At 38.1% G+C, this 24,012-nt stretch overlaps 1 gene segment (V, D, J or C); it reads right to left on the reverse strand.

Annotated features, from left to right (window-relative positions):
- Positions 1-1,385: 1,385 nt before the first annotated feature.
- Positions 1,386-22,754, reverse strand: LOC121908864. The segment is given in 3 exon segments: positions 1,386-1,398; positions 2,303-2,579; positions 22,687-22,754. Coding segments are annotated over 3 exon segments (345 nt in total).
- Positions 22,755-24,012: the final 1,258 nt, after the last annotated feature.

The raw sequence follows: 24,012 nt of genomic DNA on the forward strand, positions 1-24,012 counted from the left end.
GCAACTCTCATACTGAGTTAAAAGTCAAGGAATAAAAATGTGTTTTAAGACGGGATTTAAAAACAGGCAGTGTGGGAACCAGTCTAACATGCAGAGGCAACTGGTTCCAGAGTTTGGGGGCTACAACTGCAAAGGCACCATCTCCCCTGTGCTTCAACCTGGATCTTGGAACAACCAGAAGCAACTGGTCAGCAGACCTGAGTGACCTTGATGGGACATGTGGTTGTAAAAGATCAGAGAGACAGATTGGAGCTAGCCCATTTAATGATTTCTAGACAAACAATAAAATCTTCAAATCAATCCTGAAAAAGTGGAGGGAGGCCAGTACGGGGGAAAGCTGCTCTCACTAGTGTTCCTGTTAAAAGACCAGCTGCATGAAAGAAAACCTGAACATTATATTTTACCTGCAAAGACAAAGTTTGACTTTAAAGTCAAATGATAATTTTACAGCAGAACTTGTTCAGGTCGTCCATGGAAGAGGTTTTTTGGTCATTTATTTATGTGTCTTGTTTAGTCTATTTTTAGTTTCCAGAGGGATCACCTATATTTCACAGCTGTTACACTCCCGAAGGATAAAACCGTAGACAGAAAGGTAAGAAATACTTCATCTACATATTTAATATCCCACAACTTTGGGTAAAGATGAAGATGAATTCCCTGTTTTTCTATATTAAACATCCTTGTAACAGTCTTTTCTGCTGACGTTCTTATCCAGAACAGCTCATGAGAGGCTTGAAAACCTGGAAACAGTGAAAGTTTGTGTCTTTTCTGTCCTGGTTTACATAACTTAAAACTTTTATCAGGTAGATAATAGTAAAACACTGACAACTGACAGTTCTTATGTCAACAAATGTAAATACCTGAAGACAACATGAAGTCAGTGACCATATCTCATTCACACTCGTAGTTCAAACAGTGGAGGCAGCAGACACCCTTGTTGAATGTCTAATGGAAACAGCTCATGATAAAAACTGACAGTATGAAACAAACATTCTCATATTTTCATTACATTCACTTTTTAACCCGACGAGTAACTTCAGGTTTTTGTTCAACACACAGTTTTATGTCACTTTATGTTTGATGGTGTCTTGTGTTTGAAGCATCATCCAGCTGGTTTGTCATTGATGTGGATTTGCTGCTCATGTGAATCCTCCCACAGTGTTTCATTAGCAGCTGTAACCACAGTGACTCTGATAAAACAGGAATTAGCAGAATCCATCTGATATGAAGCTGTGGTTTGAATACCACTTCCCTCCTCTTTGAAGAGTAGTCAGATATCTGTGTTCAGGTTTTTGTACAGCCTCTTCTACACTTTCTATCACTGTGTGTCTAGAGCACAGTAGTAGAGAGCTGTGTCTGCCAGGGTTAGACTCTGTATGGTCAGCTCAGTTGATGTAGCTGATGTTTTGGATTTATATCGTTTATCAGGAATATAGTCAACACCACTCTCTGATTTTGCTCCTTTCCTGAGTATAAACTGAGGTGCCTGAAGGTCAGAATGATGTTTGTACCAGTAAAGCCAAACACCTTCTGCACTTGTCTTATATGTACATCTGAGTGTGACAGATCCTCCTTCTCTTCCACTGACTTCATCCTTTACAGGAGAGATTGTGTCTCCAGCTATTAGTCCTGGAAAAAGTCGAGAAAATGAAGCCATTAGACTAACATTGTTCATGAGGCTGAGAGGAGAAGACAGTGGAAAATGTCAACTGTACAGTGTTACTCTGTGGACACAAACTGATCAACTGTTCATTTGACTGATTTCTATAGAAATCATCTTCCAAGGTGTTACCTAGTGAAGGAAACATGTTGTATTAAAGTTCTGTTCCAGAGTCAAATATCCATCATTTGGAAAATATCACACAATGACAAAAACATACGTACCTACAAGAGCTGAAAACAGTGAAATGACAGCCAGTGTTTCCATGGTTACACAAGTGAAATGCTGTAAGTGAATTTTGAGTTTGAATAAGTGTTGAGTGGTTTTGTGAGTTGTGTTTGGTCTGATGTTCACAGCTGGAATCAAACAGCTCTCTGCCATGCAGCCACCTCTGCAGTCAGTAGGAGGAGACTCATATGTCAAATGACATTCATTTGTAAAACTATTCATCACAACTGTGTCTCGAGGGAAAATAATCTAGACTGTTTGATAAGAAACCACTGAAGTTTAACAGTGTGTGACTCCCTCTAGTGGATGTTGTGGAGTATTCTGTTGTCTTTGCTCCAAAGGTTTTTGTACAGAGTTTTGGTGTTTCCTGTCACTGTGGGCTGCAGAGCACAGTAGTACACAGCAGAGTCTGACACTGCAGCAGAGGAGATCTGCAGTTTGACTCCACGCTTTTCTTCAAACAGATCAGTAAAGAATCTTGTTACTGACTTCAGAGAGTCTGCTGGTCTTGTGATGTTACTGCCTGTGATGTACATGAGGAACTCTGGTGGTTTTCCTGGATATTGTCGATACCAGAAGAAATAATCATTAAAACCAGCTCCTTTGGAGTAGTTGTAGGACAGAGTAACAGTGCTGCCTTCTAAACTGTTCTCTTCATTGTTGACTGGAGTGAGTTCTTCACAGCTGACACCTAAAGGAAGAGATAACTCTGTTATAACATGTTAAAGTCACGATCAAGGAATCACATTCAGAAAAAGTGGAATTGAATTTTTTTCATGCAGAAACTTTCATACCTGTCAGAATGACTAGAAACAGTAAAGAAAATACATAATAGTCCAATGCCAGCATGTTGAATGAAGGTAATGTTTGTGGTTTGTGTATTGAACTCTGCTGAATATGGAAGTTTGTCTCTCTTCTATAGTTCAGTAACAGCTTAGCTCCTCCCTGAATCTCTTAGATCTGTATTTTCACTTCTCTCAGTTACAGAAAGGTAGCCACAATGATTTAAAGGATGACTCACATTTTCAGGATTTGCAAACTCAAGAAGGATCTAATCTATGTTCCTAAAGTTTGATACAACATTTATTTGTCACATTATAACATAAATCAGCTGAAAAGCTTGAAGGAAAACTCAGCATCACATCAAGACCATGAGCAGTATGCTTAACATGGACATGGACACCTTAGCAGGTTTGAGTTAAACTGGTCTAAAGAATTTTATGGGAAGTTAAAGGATCTCTTTTCTAGAATCACTCAAATGCTGTTGTTTCACACTTTGCTGTAAGTAACTAAATATATCAGATTCTTTAGTTACCGATTCAAAGGCAACACATGAACTGAAAGTGAGAGGACCTAGGATTGAACCCTGTGGTACACCAGAAATATTGTGACCCGAGAAATCTATTCTATTCTATTACAAAATGAAGAATAAAAAGATTCAATACCAGAGTCTGAAGTTACACAGTTCATGGAGATGATGGATTCAAGTTGTTTTATTTCTCAATAGTAGAGTTCAAATTACAAAGGATCAGCAAAACCTAAAAGTTGTTGTTTCAAATAACTGAATATTTCATTTAGCATCTTATATTCAAGAATATATTCAGGAATTCTGCTGATGTTCTGATCCAGAACAGCTCATGAGAGGATTGAAAACCTGTTTTGTTTTAAACATCACAGTGAAAGTTTGTTTCTTTTCTGTCCTTCAGTCATAGTTTTGTTCCTCACTAAATCCCTTCCTACCTCACCTCACAGCTCAACTAAAGGGAACATATTGGACTTGGAGTCATGTTTAACAGACAGCATCTCTGAGCTGATAAATAGTATCTATGAAACATTTTGTACTGTAATACTTGGTGATTGTAACTGATATAATGTACCATACTGCCAATTCATGCTTTTTCCTTGTGTTAATGAAGCTATTCAGACTCTATACCTGTATTCTAATTTTTCTGCTGTTTTTATCACCACTACAAGAAATCCAGACTATTTGATAAGAAACCACTGAAGTTTAACAGTGTGTGACTCCCTCTAGTGGATGTTGTGGAGTATTCTGTTGTCTTTGCTCCAAAGGTTTTTGTACAGAGTTTTGGTGTTTCCTGTCACTGTGGGCTGCAGAGCACAGTAGTACACAGCAGAGTCAGACACTGCAGCAGAGGAGATCTGCAGATGAAATGTCTTTGTTTCTCTGTCATGTTTCAAAAACAACCCTTCTTTCACTAAATGTTCCATGATGAGTAGCTGTGGAGACGAACTGGACTTCTGTTGATACCAGTAGAGTTGGTCAACAACACCAGAATAGTTGCAGGAGAGAGTCACATTGTCTCCTTCCAAAGCCAGCATTACATCTTTAAATGGTTTCAGTAAATCCTCAGAGGATGCTGAAAACAACAAATATATATTTCACCATGAAATTTGTATTTTTAAAATGAAAAAATGTCTTTAAAATAAGTTTAGTTGTAAAGAAAAAGTTAATAATTGTTTATTGAATGATGTCTATCATCTCTTGTTACATGTTGATTGGTGTCCTGAGTACTTACCAGTATGAAAAGTGAGCATCATCATCCAAATGAAATGAAGTAACATTATTTGACTTGTAGTGAATGAACAATAGAAAGAACACAGTATCTCTTCAGTTCCAAATGAAGCCTTTCATATTCAGTTGTGTAGATCCTCCTCTTGCTGTGGTCTGTTTACATTCAGGCTGATGGAAGCTTTAGAAATGACAGTGATGCTGCAGTCATCATCATCCAAGAAGGTCAGACTGAAGGAGGAATCTGCAGAAAATTCACCACAATCAATCTGTAGAGAAACAACTTTCTGACAAGTCAAAAAGTCCAAACTGCAAACTGTACAGAAAGTCTAACTGATATTTCTATTCTCAGTTACACTTCCTCTACCTTCAACTCTGGAAACTCTGATGATCCACACAAACATCCAGCAAACAATCAAACACATGTTTTGACTGTTTTTATCTCTTGTTTTCTCTCTTTTCTTTTAATTCATTTTTTCTTAAGAATTTTCATTTTAGCAAAACAACCAATATTTTATTGTGTTTATTAAAATATATTCAGGATTTTCTGTCATGGACTCACGGTTTGGGACTCTTTGTGTTCTTTGGGTTTTACTGTGTTACACTTATGTTGCCTGGTCCTTTGGGTCATTTGGTTTAGCTTGTTGAAAGACTTTCTTGCATTCTTGGTTGGATTGTGGTGTTGTGGACCTGGGTTTATGTGTTCTGAGACGGTTTGGTTTATGTTGGGTTGTGGTTTGAGTGTTGTGTGTCCTGGTTTTGGTTTGCTCTGTGTTTCCCTTGTGTGTTCCTCCTCTCACCTGCCCTGCTCTGTGTTTCTTCAGCCAATCAGCTCCCTGTTTGTTCTCCTGTTTTGTCACCTCACTCCCCTCTCCTGAGCTTCTCCACCCATCTCCCCACCTGCACCTCGTTAGTTCAGTTAGCTTTTAAGTCCTGGTTTTCTGTTCAGTCTTTGTTGGATCCTTTGTTTGTTCTGTATTGTTGAGTCTCTTCTATTCCAGTCGTGTCTTGTATTCTGTTAAGCTTGGCCAGTTCTGTTTTTTGCCTACACGAGCCTCAAAATAAAGAAGGTTTTGCACTCTTTTGCGCCTGAGTTCATATAGAAATATGACAACACAACAATATAATTGGGTCCTGTTGGAATGTCAGATTTTCATGTGCAGCATCACTTGTGTTTCTTCATGAAGCTTTAATGTTCTCCGGCTCGTCCTCCTGCTGTGGTCTGCTGAGAGTGTTGCTGATAGAAGGTCACAGTTATTCTAGTTAAGTACTAAACAATACCTGAAGACAACATGAAGTCAGTGACCATATCTCATTCACACTCGTAGTTCAAACAGTGGAGGCAGCAGACACCCTTGTTGAATGTCTAATGGAAACAGCTCATGATAAAAACTGACAGTATGAAACAAACATTCTCATATTTTCATTACATTCACTTTTCAACCTGATGAGTAACTTCAGGTTTGTTTTTCAACACAATTTTATGTCACTTTATGTTTGATGGTGTTTTTCAGAGTAAAATGAAAACAGCTAAAGTCATACCCATATATAAGGCTGGAGATAGACACATACTCTCATATTACAGACCTGTTTCTTTGCTTTCACAATTCTCTAAAATATTGGAAAAAATATTTTATTCGAGATTAGACGACTTGATCACAAAACACAATATACTGTGTGATCAATAATATGGATTTAGAAACAATAGGACTACTTCATATGCACTCATGGACATTGTGGAGGAGATAACAACTGCTATAGAAAATAAAGAATATGCTGTAGGAGTATTCCTAGATCTGAAAAAAGCATTTCACACAGTTGATCATGACTTATTATTAATGAAACTTCATAAATATGGAATCAGAGGAGTAGCACTTTCTTGGCTAACCAGTTACCTAGAGAATAGGAGTCAATATTTCCAAATTAATCATGTTAAATCACAACCACTGAAGGTTAAGTGTGGGGTTCCCCAAGGCTCAGTGTTTGGACCATTGCTGTTTATTTTGTACATTAATAATATATGTGAGGTTTCCAGAACACTTTTATTTGTAGATGATACAAACTTACTCTGCTGTGGGGATAACTTGGAACAACTTTTGGATACAGTAGGAAATGAACCGAAGAAACTGAAGAGATGGTTTGATTCAAATAAAATAACACTAAATTTAAGCAAAGCAAAATTTATAATATTTGGGAATCATTCAACTAACTCATGCAAGAAACTCATGATAAATGATGTACAAATCAATTTCTTGGAGTAAAAATAGACAATAAATTATTATGGAAGCCACAAATAAATTATATTAAAGCAAAAATATCAAAGTCAGCTGAAATATTATACAAAGTCAAAGATCTTCTAAATCAACCATCACTATACACCTTGTACTGTTCCTTCATACTCTCATACATTACCTACTGTGTGGACGTGTGGGGGAACACATACAAAACAAACACGGATCCAATTGTCATCCTCCAATAAAGAGCCAAAAGAATCGTAAATAAAACCACTAACAGAGAACCAACAAACCAACAAACTCTTCATCAAACTAAATGCACTGAAATTTAAGGACCTGGTTGATTTCAAAACTATTCAAATCATGTACAGAGTAAAAAATATCAGCAGTTACCAAACAAACATTATCCAAAGGTTGTTTCAAATGAGGGAAAGTAAATATGATTTCAGAGGAAGATGTATGTTCAAAAAACAATTAGTGAAGACAAATGCAAAACTTCACTGTATCACAACAAAGAGAGTTAATCTATAGAGCAACTGTAGTGAAGAAATGACAACATGTGCAACATTAAGTAAGTTTAAACAAATCTTTATAAATAACGTATTGAACAGATATAGAATGAATGAACAAAGAGGTGGAACAAGATGATTTGGTACAGAGTGTCTTTTTGACTTGTGTTGTTTTTATTTGTTGTTATTGTTTCTATGCAAGTTATATTTATTTTCTTGTGTTGTTCTGAATGTTTTTTTGGCTTTGACTTGATCAATAAAGTCAATAAAAAAAATAAAAAAAAATGAAATAAAAAAAGAAGTAGGACTAGAAAAGTTCTCTACTTCATCCTACACCCTTTTCGAACATTGAAAGGTTATTATTTGTGTGGTTTACTGAAAGTTTGCTGTTATTTTTGTCATTGATGTGGATTTGCTGCTCATGTGAATCCTCCCACAGTGTTTCATTAGCAGCTGTAACCACAGTGACTCTGATAAAACAGGAATTAGCAGAATCCATCTGATATGAAGCTGTGGTTTGAATACCACTTCCCTCCTCTTTGAAGAGTAGTCAGATATCTGTGTTCAGGTTTTTGTACAGCCTCTTCTACACTTTCTATCACTGTGTGTATAGAGAACAGTAGTAGAGAGCTGTGTCTGCCAGGGTTAGATTCTGTATGGTCAGCTCAGTTGATGTATCTGATGTTTGGGATTTATATCGTTTATCAGGAATATATTCTCGATGACTCTGTGATCCTTTTCCTTTCCAGAGTATAAACTGAGGTGCCTGAAGGTCAGAATGATGTTTGTACCAGTAAAGCCAAGGAGTAGTCTCGGTTGTATCATACGTACATGTGAGTGTGACAGATTCTCCTTCTCTTCCACTGACTTGTTCTTTTACAGGAGAGATTGTGTCTCCAGCTATTAGTCCTGGAAAAAGTAGAGAAAATCAAGCCATTAGACTAACATTGTTCATGAGGCTGAGAGGAGAAGACAGTGGAAAATGTCAACTGTACAGTGTTACTCTGTGGACACAAACTGATCAACTGTTCACTTGACTGATTTCTATAGAAATCATCTTCCAAGGTGTTACCTAGTGAAGGAAACATGTTGTATTAAAGTTCTGTTCCAGAGTCAAATATCCATCATTTGGAAAATATCACACAATGACAAAAACATACGTACCTACAAGAGCTGAAAACAGTAAAATGACAGCCAGTGTTTCCATGGTTACACAAGTGAAATGTGCTGTAAGTGAATGTTGAGTGTGAATAAGTGTTGAGTGGTTTTGTGAGTTGTGTTTGGTCTGATGTTCACAGCTGGAATCAAACAGCTCTCTGCCATGCAGCCACCTCTGCAGTCAGTAGGAGGAGACTCATATGTCAAATGACATTCATTTGTAAAACTCTTCATCACAACTGTGTCTCATGAGGGAAAAGAATCTAGACTGTTTGATAAGAAACCACTGAAGTTTAACAGTGTGTGACTCCCTCTAGTGGATGTTGTGGAGTATTCTGTTGTCTTTGCTCCAAAGGTTTTTGTACAGAGTTTTGGTGTTTCCTGTCACTGTGGGCTGCAGAGCACAGTAGTACACAGCAGAGTCAGACACTGCAGCAGAGGAGATCTGCAGATGGATTTGTTCTCCCTCCACCGAAATCTTCAGTCCAGAAATTAGAGCATTTAATATCTTTCCAGTTCCTAAATGAGAGATGATGAACTCGTCGATACCAGAAGAAATAATCACCAGATGAAAGTTTTGGGTATTTATAGGACAGAGTAACAGTGCTGCCCTCCAAACTGTTCTCTTCATTCTTGACTGCAGTGAGTTCTTCACAGCTGACACCTACATGAAAATATGTAAATCCAGAAGTTAGTGAACAAATTTACATTTTCTTGGGCTTCTTGTTCTGTGCTTCAGTAACTATGTAGCTGCTTTAATTACATTATCAGATATGAATGTTCTTGCCATTGAATTCAACTAATTAATGAAATGAATAAAATGTGACTTACCAGTGAATATACAGAGGAGCAGAGCTGGCACTAAAAGCAACATGTTCAACGATAAACAGCTCAGTAATCCTCAAAGTAAACTTACTGAAGTCTGCTTACTTTCTGATGGGGACAGCTGGGCTTCTCCCATCTGTAGAGGAAGCCCCTCCTCCCTTAATGACATCACTGTGACATCACTGATCCCAGTAAGGAGGATGTGTATACTGACATCCTACCAGTTATATCACCATCGCAGGACTCTTTCTCTTCTCTTATGTCTTCATTGTCAACATAAAAACTTTGCCTGGAGCAGCTTTTACATGACTGATCTGTTGTCGTGTGAAACTACAGAAGCATCAAAAATCTGTCAGGTTGTGTTTGAGTTTGAGTTTTGGTGTTTTCTGTCACTGTGGGCTGCAGAGTCAGACTGGGAACAAAATTCTGCCCTGGCAATTCTCATCTGGACCGGCAACATTTACCCCCAACAAACACACTTATGAGTTGCATAAAGCAATAACAGGGTATTTATAACATATAAGCTAAGCAATAGATATCAAGTTAGAACCCAAACAACAGGTGTACTTACAGGGTTTCATAAAATAATATAATAAATAAATAAATAGCCAAGAAATAGCTTAGAGGACAAATCAGCAGCCCAAGAGGCGTATTTAGGATTTAATTCATTGATGATCTGGAATTGTGAGAACTGTTAATAGTCAATCATCCAACATTGTGTTTGCAGCTGATCTGATGCAATTCACACATCAGGCTTAACAGTCAGGATTTCATGCTACCGACACTATTTAAACATTCACTCACTGGTATTGTCAGGCTGTGACAAGCAGCAGGCCTGCAGCCTAATGGAGTGGACCCAGTGTGACCAATCAGCTGACATCATTTAAAAAACAGCATAAGCAACAAATAGAATAGAATAGAATAGAATAGCATAGAATAGCATGTCCTACCTTAGGCGGTGAGAAGACGTCTCTTCTCTGCCATCCTGTCGATTACATCATTCCATCAGTGTCTAAAGCTATAAGAAAGTTTTATTCTGTAGCCATAAACATGAACGCTTCTAAATGTAGTGCTCCGTAATCTATTCTTGATGAAGCTGCTCTTGCATGCTACTTGTGTAACAGAGAGCGTCAGGTTCAGAGTTCTGCTGTTAACACTGTCACTACATGAGCTAACGTTAGCAGTATCACCTGCTGGAGGTTATCATGCAGCTTTCACTCGTCCTTGGCAGCGTCCTCCTCTTCTTGCTCCTGCTCTCCACTGGAATCAGCCTGCTGCTCATCTGTCCAGACTCTTCCTCCTCCTCTTCATTTGGCAATGGACTGTTAATGTTATCACTGCAGCTAGCCATGCTAACGCTAACAGGATTTTGGTTGGCAGTGGCATCGATATTTTGAATAAATGTGTTAACTTGAAACATTTTGCAGCATCAGCCTCAAGATTCTTTTTCTTTTTCTCTCTGACCTTTTCTGCTCCACCTTTTTGTTTTTTGGGACCTTCATCCATTTGTATCGGCTAGCGTTATTTTAGATTCAAACTCCACTCTTTCCATCTTGATTTATTTCCTGCTTGACCTCTGACATTACATGGATGGACGCATCCAATTGGAGCGATGGAGGGAGGACGATGGTGGCACTTCCTGAACCTGCCTTACAGTATAGGCAGCCTATTGACAGTTGGGACTGTGTAACCCCCAGAAGGTTGAATTTCCCCCCACATTGCTGGTGACTTTGCTGCTGTCCATCTCAAAGTTATTCCATGACAGAAGTAGCTTTTCTCTGCATAATGCTGGTGTACACACCAAACACATTTATAGCACAGTTCCTCCAAAGCATTACTCCACTCATGAGTAGTTTTTCATCACAATCAGCAATGTTGTGGTTCCAAACATTGAAAAGCCAACGCTCTGCATACAAATCTTCATGGCAGGAAACACACAATGCCTTGATTTGAAGGAACTGATGTTAACCAGGATTCCTCCAAAGTGTTACTCCTGCTGAATGTGCCCATAATAAGCAGAGCGAGGGTGCCGAATATTTACAGGTACCCCCTCTGATACAGATGTTAATCACAGGAAACACATACTTCCTGTAAGTTCCTAAAGCCAAACACTTTGTTTAATCTGCTGCATTTCTGTGACTACTAGCAGATTTTACCCATGATCAGCAATGTCACATAGGTTGATGTACATGTTCACAGCCTCTCGTTGGGGTTTCCTTCACTCAACAGACACATATGCAATGCAAGCAGGGATAGCCAACCACGAAGGAATCCGAACCCTCAATCTTCTGATCCGAAGTCAGACGCCTCGTCCTTTAGGCCACGTGGTCATGTGGAAAGGGAAGTGTACGTTTCAATGCTGCTACAGTAGTAGTCTCCTGACAGAGTAAGAAGGAGCAGGACTTTGGACGTGAAGCTTTCACAGGATACACGTGTGAGATGATGTGGCACTGTTGGTCATTCCATGGGTTAGAAGCAGGGAAGTTTACATCAACTTTCTTTCCATCTGCAGGCGGCACAAGAACTTCTCCCTTTACAACAACTGATCCTGGCCAGTATAGAGATCGAACCTGTGACCTTGGCGTTATCAGCACCACGCTCTCAGTGTATTCCGGGAGTGATGTCCAAATAAGGAAATGTGAGTCATGTAGCAGGTGGATGTGACTCCCCTCATTGAGACCTGCTGATAGACGTAACAGCAGAGCAGAGGAGAGACACTGAGATAGTGATGTAACCGACCTGCACTCTGGTATTTAACATGTTTTTTGTGCTTTGCTGAATAACGTCTTTGTATTCGGGCACACCCCTAGTAGATATATTTTATAGTTGCTTTTAAATACTATCAAATAATGTTTATATAAAGTAAACCTCATACATTAATGGGAAAAGCCTGTAAATATATTGGAGAGTTGCTTGTTCTTACTGTCAAATAATGTTTATATAAAGTAACGATTATCATAATTATGTTTTTATAAACTATTATCACATGATCTTATATTTTTGTACAGTATAAAATTAATTTTACCAGGAATTTACTGTAAATAGACTGGATAATCACATAAAATAAAAGCCTAAAGCTCTCAAGATACAGTTAATGGGTGTTATAGGAGGGTAATTTAAATGTAATTTTACATAATTTTTCTGTGTTTTACATCCAGAAATCTGTACTTTGATGAGGAGTTCTTGTGGATGGATTGGATAATCCTATGAATTTAACACAGATTACTGTATGAAAACAACAGTCTTCATTTAAATTAGGTAATTCTAAGATATTTCTCCAATCATTTAAAATTTTTTTGTGCAGATTAACACATTTGTTTAACATTCTAGTGATGTTTTATAATGATATTTTCTTTTTATTTTACAATGGTTGGACTGTAAAAATGCAGACAATGTTCAAAGTAAATATCCGTATTTTTAAAAGAAATCTCTGTAGAATAATTAAAGGTTTTTTACTGTTGTTTGATGGTAAGTGTTTGGCAACTTGTGCTACCAGACGTTTTATCGTTTTTACGATATTTTTGTTATATACACATATATACACAACAGCATGAACAGAATAAGGTAATAACTGAAGACATATGATAAAACAGAATTACATGTATCACATTAAAAACACAAGATGGCAGCAGAGAGGGCTGTCGACAGACTAATGTCGGCAAACCTGGTTTTCCATGAGCCACATCGTCAGCTGGTCTGTGAAAGTGTGATATGTATGAATTTCCTTGATGAGCTTGAGGAGCGAGTTCCACTGTTTAGCTGCAATGACAGAATACTGACTGACTGAAAGCACTTTTTCTGATGGGAACGATGCGTTCTGTGTTGTGTTCATCTACTGACACATCATGGCTGAATAGTGACAACAAACACTTGAAATCTTGATACAAACCAAAACAAGGAAAAATGAACAAGGCTGCAAATATCAAAACTTTAATGTGAATAATCTGTTGATTTGTTTTTTTCATTTAATCTTTTGTTCCATGAAATGGTTTTGAGTTTGAAGCATCATCCAGCTGGTTTGTCATTGATGTGGATTTGCTGCTCATGTGAATCCTCCCACAGTGTTTCATTAGCAGCTGTAACCACAGTGACTCTGATAAAACAGGAATTAGCAGAATCCATCTGATATGAAGCTGTGGTTTGAATACCACTTCCCTTCTCTTTGAAGAGTAGACAGATATCTGTGTTCAGGTTTTTGTACAGCCTCTTCTACACTTTCTATCACTGTGTGTCTAGAGCACAGTAGTAGAGAGCTGTGTCTGCCAGGGTTAGACTCTGTATGGTCAGCTCAGTTGATGTAGCTGATGTTTGGGATTTATATCGTTTATTAGGAATATATTCAGCTGTGTCCCCCTTTGCTCCTTTCCAGAGTATAAACTGAGGTGCCTGAAGGTCAGAATGATGTTTGTACCAGTAAAGCCTACAGCCAAACACCGAATCCATAATTGTCTGATAGGTACATGTGAGTGTGACAGATTCTCCTTCTCTTCCACTGACTTCATCTTCTTCAGGAGAGATTGTGTCTCCAGCTATTAGTCCTGGAAAAAGTAGAGAAAATGAAGCCATTAGACTAACATTGTTCATGGGGCTGAGAGGAGAAGACAGTGGAAAATGTCAACTGTACAGTGTTACTCTGTGGACACAAACTGATCAACTGTTCATTTGACTGATTTCTATAGAAATCATCTTCCAAGGTGTTACCTAGTGAAGGAAACATGTTGTATTAAAGTTCTGTTCCAGAGTCAAATATCCATCATTTGGAAAATATCACACAATGACAAAAACATACGTACCTACAAGAGCTGAAAACAGTGAAATGACAGCCAGTGTTTCCATGGTTACACAAGTGAAATGTGCTGTAAGTGAATGTTGAGTTTGAATAAGTGTTGAGTGGTTTTGTGAGTTGTGTTTGGTCTGATGTTCACAGCTGGAATCAAACAGCTCTCTGCCATGCAGCCACCTCTGCAGTCAGTAGGAGGAGACTCATATGTCAAATGACATTCATTTGTAAAACTCTTCATCACAACTGTGTCTCATGAGGGAAAAGAATCTAGACTGTTTGATAAGAAACCACTGAAGTTTAACAGTGTGTGACTCCCTCTAGTGGATGTTGTGGAGTATTCTGTTGTCTTTGCTCCAAAGGTTTTTGTACAGAGTTTTGGTGTTTCCTGTCACTGTGGGCTGCAGAGCACAGTAGTACACAGCAGAGTCAGACACTGCAGCAGAGGAGATCTGCAGTTTGACTCCACGCTTGTCTTCAAACAGATCAGTGAAGAATCTTTTTTCTGACTTGAGAGAGTCTGATGTTTTTGTGATGTTACTGCCTGAGATGTACATGAGGAACTCTGGTGGTTTTCCCGGATATTGTCCATACCAGAAGAAATAATCATCAGCTGCAGCAGCTTTGGAGTATTTGTAGGACAGAGTAACAGTGCTGCCTTCTAAACTGTTCTCTTCATTGTTGACTGGAGTGAGTTCTTGACAGCTGACACCTAAAGGAAGAGATAACTCTGTTATAACATGTTGTCAAAGTCATGATCAAGGAATCACATTCAGGCAAAAGTAGAACTGAATTTTTTTCATGCAGAAACTTTCATACCTGTCAGAATGACTAGAAACAGTAAAGAAAATACATAATAGTCCAATGCCAGCATGTTGAATGAAGGTAATGTTTGTGGTTTGTGTATTGAACTCTGCTGAATATGGAAGTTCGTCTCTCTTCTATAGTTCAGTAACAGCTTAGCTCCTCCCTGAATCTCTTAGATCTGTATTTTCACTTCTCTCAGTTACAGAAAGGTAGCCACAATGATTTAAAGGATGACTCACATTTTCAGGATTTGCAAACTCAAGAAGGATCTAATCTATGTTCCTAAAGTTGATACAACATTTATTTGTCACATTATAACATAAATCAGCTGAAAAGCTTGAAGGAAAACTCAGCATCACATCAAGACCATAAGCAGCATGCTTAACATTAATGGACACCTTAGCAGGTTTGAGTTAAACCGGTCTAAAGAATTTTAATGGCAAGTTAAAGGATCTCTTTTCTAGAATCACTCAAATGCTGTTGTTCCACACTTTGCTGTAAGTAACTAAATATATCAGATTCTATAGTTACCGATTCAAAGGCAACACATGAACTGAAAGTGAGAGGACCTAGGATTGAACCCTGTGGTACACCAGAAATATTGTGACCCAAGAAATCAATTCTATTCTATTATAAAATGAAGAATAAAAAGATTCAAGACCAGAGTCTGAAGTCACACAGTTTATGGAGATGATGGATTCAAGTTGTTTTATCTCTCAATAGTAGAGTTCAAATTACGAAGGATGAGCAAAACCTAAAAACTGTAGTTTCAAATAACCGAATATTTCATTTAGCATCTTATATTCAAGAATATATTCAGGAATTCTGCTGATGTTCTGATCCAGAACAGCTCATGAGAGGATTGAAAACCTGTTTTGTTTTAAACATCACAGTGACAGTTTGTGTCTTTTCTGTCCTTCAGTCATAGTTTTGTTCCTCACTAAATCCCTTCCTACCTCACCTCACAGCTCAACTAAAGGGAACATATTGGACTTGGAGTCATGTTTAACAGACAGCATCTCTGAGCTGATAAATAGTATCTATGAAACATTTTGTACTGTAATACTTGGTGATTGTAACTGATATAATGCACCATACTGCCAATTTATGCTTTTTCCTTGTGTTAATAAATCTATTCAGACTCTATACCTGTATTCTAATTTATCTGCAGTTTTTATCACCACTACAAGAAATCCAAACTGTTTGATAAGAAACCACTGAAGTTTAACAGTGTGTGACTCCCTCTAGTGGATGTTGTGGAGTATTCTGTTGTCTTTGCTCCAAAGGTTTTTGTACAGAGTTTTGGTGTTTCCTGTCACTGTGGGCTGCAGAGCACAGTAGTACACAGCAGAGTCAATCAGCTGCAGCTTCTGGATCTTCAGAGGAACTGATCTTAAATTGGAATCCAGTGTGGATGAAAATCTTTCCTTAAACTCATCTGGTGTGTTCCCTTCGTCCAGTTTAAAGCGGCTCAGGATGAATTTGGGGCTGTTGTTTCCATCCTGTTTGTACCAGAAGAGGTAATTATTTGTACTACTGCTGTTATATTGACAGTCAAGTGTTACTGCCTCTCCTTCAGCAGCAGTCACATCTCCTTTTGGTTGCAGCACGTTGTCTTTTTGTGCTCTGCATTCTGTAAAACAGCAACAAACAGTATCAGTGAGCTGTTAAAGAATCATGTCAATGTTGGATTGATATGACAGAAACAGAGCTGTGTTCATACCAAGGCACATAGCAGCCAGCAACACTGAGATGAACAGAGACGTCATATCTGCAGTGTTGAGTAACTCTGAGCTACAGCGAGTATAAAGAAGACTCTGATCTCTGTTTAGTCTTCATCAACACTAAGTTGGTGGATTTAAAGGAGGAGTCTAATCACAGTGACAGAGCTCATTCACAGCCCTGTGTTATTCCTCCTACTGACAACTTTACACTAAACACATGTTTGTGCCTCTCTCCTTTCCTAGCATAGCTTGTCTTGTATGTAGTCATCACTGGAGATTGAATGTTTCCTGTTTTACATCTGGTGCAGACTCACTTTGATCCTCAACATATAATGATTGATTTATTTATTGACTGGGACAGTGTGCAGTTTTAAACATTGAAGATGCACCAGAGTTAGCTCGAAGCTAATTTGCATCCCTCGTCCTGACAAAAAACATACAACAGCACATCAACAAACAGTACAAAGCAAAAAAAAAAACATAACAAAACACACAGAATACACCATACCAAATAGAAAATACAAAGCCACACACAGCACATCACATACACCCACAATGTCAATCAGAAATTAATAATGTAAACTTGTCAAATTAAAAGCAAGACTACCTGCGCTAATGAGAAGACCATAGATGGAGTTTAGACTCAATGGTCACACAGCTGATTGGTCTTTAGTAGATTTTTTAATTTGGCCTTGAATGTATTGATTGAACTACAGTTCTTCATATCATCAGGTAGGACGTTCCACTGAGTTGTGGCTTTCACAGAGAAAGCTGACTGTCCAAATGCAGTGTGATTAAATGGTACAATCTTGTATAGAGGATATTCTGGAGGATCTAATAGAACTTACTGAGCGAGTGAACACAAAGTCACATAGTGGAGGAGGACAAACCATTTAACATTTATAAACTAGGCACAAATTTGAGAATAATTTAAACTTCTCAAAGCTCAGTAAATTGTATTTCTCCAGAACCCTACAGTGATGGAAATGCATTGGCTTTTTGTCCAGAGTTTTTAGAGTTTGTTTGTAAAAGGACTCAAGAGGTTTTATGGCTGTTTCTCCAGCCTGCCCCCAACATGTGATCAATAAGACATCTGGGAAAGAATCACAGCTGCATAAATATCTGCAGCGTCCAAAGAGAGACAGTTTCTAATATGTATAAAATTTACTAAGTTGAACTTTATGGTTTTAACCGTTTTTAACATGTTTCTCAAAGTTCAAATTTGGATCCAGTGTCACACCAAGATATTTAAAATCAGTAACTATGTCAATTTTTTCACCTTTGATGAGAATATCAGCGTTATGAGGTTGTACCATAGTCTTAGAGAAAAACATACCTTTCATCTTGTTTACATTTAGACTCAGACATGACTGATCAAGCCAGTGTCTGATCCTTTCCAATACAATTGTTAGCTTAGCAGCAGCTAACTCAGCTGTTTTTGCATGTGTGTACACAACGCTGTCATCTGCATACATTTGTAGCTCTGCATCATGACACTGTTGAGGGGGATCATTAATATATAGACTAAATAATAGGGGATCTAACACTGACCCTTGTGGAACACCCATTGTGCACTTCATGTTACTGGACAGTGTGTCACCAACTTTAACACATTGTCTCCTATTAGATAAATATGAAGACATCCATGCCAGTGCTCTAGATGAGAAGTTAAATTTAGAGAGTTTTGATATTAAAACATCATGATTGACTGTGTCGAATGCTTTACGCAGATCTAAAAATACAGCAGCAACTACTCCTCCTTTGTCAAGTCTTGATTTAATTTGCTCTATTAAGTGCAAGGTAGCAGTTTCAGTGGAATGATTTGCTCTAAAGCCAAATTGCATACAATGTAGACCAAAATTGTTTGTATTAAGAAATGTTGTCAGTTGTTTAATGACAACTTTCTCAGCAACCTTTGAGAGTACTGGCAGTATACTTATTGGTCTGTAGTTACTGGCTTCAAGGCGGTCTCCAGATTTATAAACAGGCGTGACAACGGCACGTTTCCAGTCATCAGGAAAGGAGCTGTGTTTAAAAGACAAGTTAATTAAATGAGCAATAGGGGGAGTTAAAATACCTTTGTGTGATTTGACAAACGTGGTGTCAAATTGGAAAGCATCTCTATATTTAAAGCTTTATAAGGAGCTGATGATTTTGTTTACCTGTAACTCATTAGTTTCTACCAGCTCGAAAACCTGACGTGTAGCATCTATAGGAACAATATCCAGTTTCCTTGAAGATGATCTTCAATTAACTTTCCCTGTACTTTGAGTTTAAAATTTTGTGTCCCTCCTTGTGAGATCATCAATGTTTTTCCAGATCAATTTACTGTTGCCTTTTGCCTCATTCAAAATATTGAGATAAAAACGAGATTTAGCTTCTCTTAGCTCTTGGATAACTTTGTTCCTTAAACCTTTATAAATCAGCATGTCGGTGTCTCTTCTAGTTTTAATTGCCGTCCTTAGTGCAGCATCTCTAGATTTCATTAGTTTCCACAAGTTTTCATTAAACCACGGTAAATTGTTTTTATTTTTAGATTTTATCTGTATCCTCACATTGAATATTTCCCTCACAGAGTTGATTCTGTGAGTAAAAGTATCACAGCCTGTCTAATGGAAACAACTCATGATAAAAACTAAAAAACACCACCAGCTGCAGCTTCTGGATCTTCAGAGGAACTGATGTTTTGTTCAATGTAGCATCAAATCTGTTTTTCTGGAACTCTGCAGCATTATCTCCTCCACCAGACTTGTAACGCCGCAGCATATACTTTGGAAAATCATTTACTTCTTGTTTGTACCAGAACAAATAGGGAGTTCCACTGCTCTTATATTGACAGACAAGTGTAACTGTGTCTCCTTCAGCAGCAATGACATCTCCTGTTGGCTGGGTCACGCTGTCTTGTCCTTTACACTCTGGGGAAGAACAGAACATGCAGAGGAAGAGATGAATCAATAAAGATGATTGATTAAAGGAGAACAATCAGCAGCTTTAAAGAGTTACCTAGCAGACACTGAGACATCTAGAAAAAATATACATGGAGGCAGAAATTATCTGTTTCCTTTATGAAGGACATTAAAAGCACTTATAGCTCAGTTCTGTGTTAAAAACTGTTGAGAAAGGAAACACATTCTGCTTTCTGTCTTACCAAAGAAAAGAGCAGCAAGAATAATCCACAGCCAATGTTCCATCTCTACAACAAGGTTTAAATCAACAGGAGAAACTATCTGATGTTCAACATTCAGTCTGAGAATTGTTCTCTTCACAGCAGCAGTTATTATTGACAGAATGGTTGAACACAGTGCAGAAGTAGTGCACCGCCTACTTGATAATGTGGCCCTCTAGTGGAGGTAAAAAGTTCAGTACAACAGTGTGGAAAAAAGGCTTCCAGCAGCTTGTCAGTGTGTCAGCTTGTGTTTTTGTACAGAGACTGTGGGTTTGCTGTCACTGTGGGCCTCACAGCACAGTAGTACACAGCAGAGTCTGTCACTGCAGCAGAGGAGATCTGCAGATGGATTTGTTTGTCTTTCACTGTAATCTCCAGTCCAGAAATTAGAGCATTTGATATCTTTCCAGTTCCAAAATGATAGATGATGACTTCTGGTGTTTTTCCTGGATATTGTCGATACCAGTAAAACTCATCACTACCAGTTGGTTGTTTGGAGTATTTATAGGACAGAGTAACAGTGCTGCCTTCTAAACTGTTCTCTTCATTGTTGACTGGAGTGAGTTCTTGACAGCTGACACCTAAAGGAAGAGATAACTCTGTTATAACATGTTGTCAAAGTCTCAATGTATTAATCAGATTCAGATACTATTAGTATTAAACTTTTAAAAAGAACAGAATCTAACATACCTGTAAGAATGGCCAGAAATAGTAAGTACAATACAGAGTATTGCAAAGCCAGCATGTTGAATGAAGGTAATGTTTGTGGTTTGTGTATTGAACTCTGCTGAATATGGAAGTTTGTCTCTCTTCTATAGTTCAGTAACAGTTTAGCTCCTCCCTGAATGTCTCCGTCTCTTTGTAGTTCTGTATTTATAGTTCTCTCTGTTAGGAAAGGCAAGTTTATTTGTGTAGCACATTTCAACAACAAGGCAATTCAAAGTGCTTTACATAGAGCATAAAAGGCACCAAAACAGAATATAAAAGCAACACAAGTAAAAAGACATTTAAATACAATTGAAATGTGTTACATTTGGAAATAAAAAGAAGCTAAAAAAAGAAAAAGACAGATAAAACAGGAGAATAAAAGTTACAGTGCAGTGTAAAATATTGACCCTAAAATTTGGTTTAATAAAACTCAAACAGAAAAGTCTTCAGCTGTGATTTAAAAGAATTGAGAGTTGCAGCAGATCTGCAGTTTTCTGGGAGTTTGTTCAGATATGTGGAGCATAAAAAGTGAACACTGCTTCTCCATGTCTAGTTTTGACTCTGGGGACAGAAAGCAGACTTGATCCAGACGACCTGAGAGGTCTGGATGGTTCATAATGAAGCAGCAGATCAGAAATGTATTTTAAACCATTCAGTGCTTTAGAAACATACAGCAGTATTTTAGATTCAATTCTTTAACAGACAGGAAGCCAGTGTAAAGATCCAAGAACTGGACTGATTTGATCCACTTTCTTGGTCTTAGTGAGGACTCGAGCAGCAGCGTCTGAATCAGCTGCAGCTGTCTGATTGTTTTTTAGGGAGACCTGTGAAGACAGCGTTACAGTAGTCGAGTCTACTGAAGATAAATACATGGACAAGTTTTTCCAAATCCTGCTGAGACATAATTCTTTTAATTCTTGATATATTCTTCAGGTGATAGTAGGCTGACTTTGTAATTGTCTTAATATAGCTGTTGAAATTCAGGTCTGAGTCCATGACTACACCAAGATTTCTGGCTTGGTTTGTAGTTTTTAACATTATCGATTGAAGCTGAGTGCTGACTTTTAAACGTTCTTCCTTGGCTCCAAAAACAATTACTTCAGTTGTGTCTTTGTTTAACTGAAGAAAATTCTGGCACATCCAATCATTGATTTGTTCAGTGCACTTACTCAGTGCTTGTATTGGACCATAGTTTCCTGATGATATGGTTATGTAAATTTGTGTATCATCTGTATAACTAGTAACATATTTAGTTGTTTTCCATAACCTGAGCTAGTGGCAGCATGTAGATGTTGAACAGAAAAGGCCCCAAAATGGAGCCTTGAACAGACAAACACTGACACACTACATCAGTATCTGCAGTAATACTCAGGTGATTCATCAGATCAAGTATCTGCCATGATGAGACCAATCTACATGTAATACAGTCTCTTCTTCCATGTCATTATAATACTTCAGTGTTTTCACTACCAGTTATATTCATTCAGTCACGTCAGCAATCCATGACCTCATGAGACCTCATGTTGAAGTTGTTCCAATGAGTTTCAAGCAGTGGGGTGCACAGATTTGAATGTGGGAGAAAGAGAGCACTGCTATGGGATCAGTACTCTGCATCAGCAGATACTCTGAGCTGAGAGACAGGAATCCTTATCAAGAGAGAAAGAGTCGGACCCATTCATCCCTTCTGTTACACTTCTGTGATTCAACTATGAAATGACATTGATGCTGCAGTCACCATCATAATCCAGGTTTCACACATGTTGGATACAGATAAGTCTTTTGTAGGGCTGAGTCAAATATGTGAAGATTCAAACCACTGAAGTTTAACAGTGTGTGACTCCCTCTAGTGGATGTTGTGGAGTATTCTGTTGTCTTTGCTCCAAAGGTTTTTGTACAGAGTTGTGGTGTTTCCTGTCACTGTGGGCTGCAGAGCACAGTAGTACACAGCAGAGTCAGACACTGCAGCAGAGGAGATCTGCAGTTTGACTCCACGCTTTTCTTCAAACAGTCCAGTAAAGAATCTTTTGTCTGATTTCAGAGAGTCTGCTGTTTTTATGATGTTACTGCCTGAGATGTACATGAGGAACTCTGGTGGTTTTCCTGGATATTGTTGATACCAGAAGAAATTATCAGTGCCATCAGCTTGTTTGGAGTATTTGTAGGACAGAGTAACAGTGCTGCCTTCTAAACTGTTCTCTTCATTGTTGACTGGAGTGAGTTCTTGACAGCTGACACCTAAAGGAAGAGATAACTCTGTTATAACATGTTGTCAAAGACTCATAACATGAATACCTACAACTTCATGCTCAGTTTTCAATCAAACATCAATAGAAGTAAATATGAAGTGTGTCACCTACCTGTTAGTGTGATCAGAAACAAAGTTGAAAACAGACTTAATTGCATTGACACCATCTTGAAGATAAGAAGAAACTGTCCGTGTTGTTTAGTATGAAACACCACAGTGAAAGTTTGTGTCTTTCTGTACTTCAGTGACAGTTTTGCTCCTCCCTTAATCTCCTCCTCCCTGCTCTCACAGCTCATAGAGTGCTACACCAGAGATGGGCTCCTGAATACATCTCAAACTTGGACCTACAAAGTGGGACATTTTGCAAAATAACCTTCAAATAATCTTCAGAAGATACTCTACAGAAGAGGTAACAAAATTAATGAACAGTAGAGGAAATATCATCTTTAGATATATTTTTAAATCAAAACAGCTAGCTAGCTGTCAACTGCTACCTGCTACTGTTACCTACATTCCAAAGGAGAAACTGCACTGAGGAAGCTAACAGAAGAGTTATTTTGTGAAGAAGAGAAAGAGACAAGAAGAGAAATTAAGGGGTCCTTGTTGGTGGTATTCTCTCTCTCCATGAACTGGTGTGATGGTGGCACAACCAACGTTTGCAGCGGCCTCTCGTAGTTCCGACTTGCAGTATCGTTGTCCATGTCTACGTCTGCGTCTGTGTCATCCTGTGGGGTGTAGAGGAAATATGTCTATAATATGTCTATATCAGTTTTTTTGGACATTTGTAACAAAGACTTTTGCTTCAAGAAATACTGGCTGGGAGCTAAATCAGCTGATGGTGTTTGGTCTGCTGCACCCAGTGGACCCAAAGCAAGTGCAGATGAGTGCAAGCTAGGCTAACTGCTAACCTATACATACCGGTCATGCAACAACAATCATGTTGCCAAATGTTCTCTGGACAGCATAATGGATTATATAACTCCCCCATCAGTGCTGGTCAGTCATTGACATGCAAGAGCTGTCTACATCCAATTGAGACATGTACTTTTCTCTCTAAATGCACTTTAATACACTGTGCTGCTGACTGCTTGTTCCTTTTTTGTTTTTTTCTCTTGGGATTTATGTGTTTTTATCATTTTTTTAAATAGAAATTTTGCATACACAGTATATCTTTATCCTCTCTGTTGTTGTTGCACTGCTGTGAGCTGGGAGGAACAGCATTTTGTTTTTTGTGTATGCAAATACACAAGAAAATGTCAATAAACTAAATCTTGAATCTTGAAGTAAAGATTTAGTTATGTAGTTAAATAGTGCCTCAAAACCTCTGTTGTATCATCATTGAATAAGAAAGTTAAAGAAGTTTTTAAACATCCAGCTTCTCACGGAGTCCAGGCAATCCTTTAAATCAGACAGTTTGCTGAAATTGCCACATCTGAGG

This window comes from Thunnus maccoyii, chromosome 12 (genome assembly GCF_910596095.1).
Source record: "Thunnus maccoyii chromosome 12, fThuMac1.1, whole genome shotgun sequence".
Lineage (NCBI taxonomy): Eukaryota > Metazoa > Chordata > Actinopteri > Scombriformes > Scombridae > Thunnus > Thunnus maccoyii.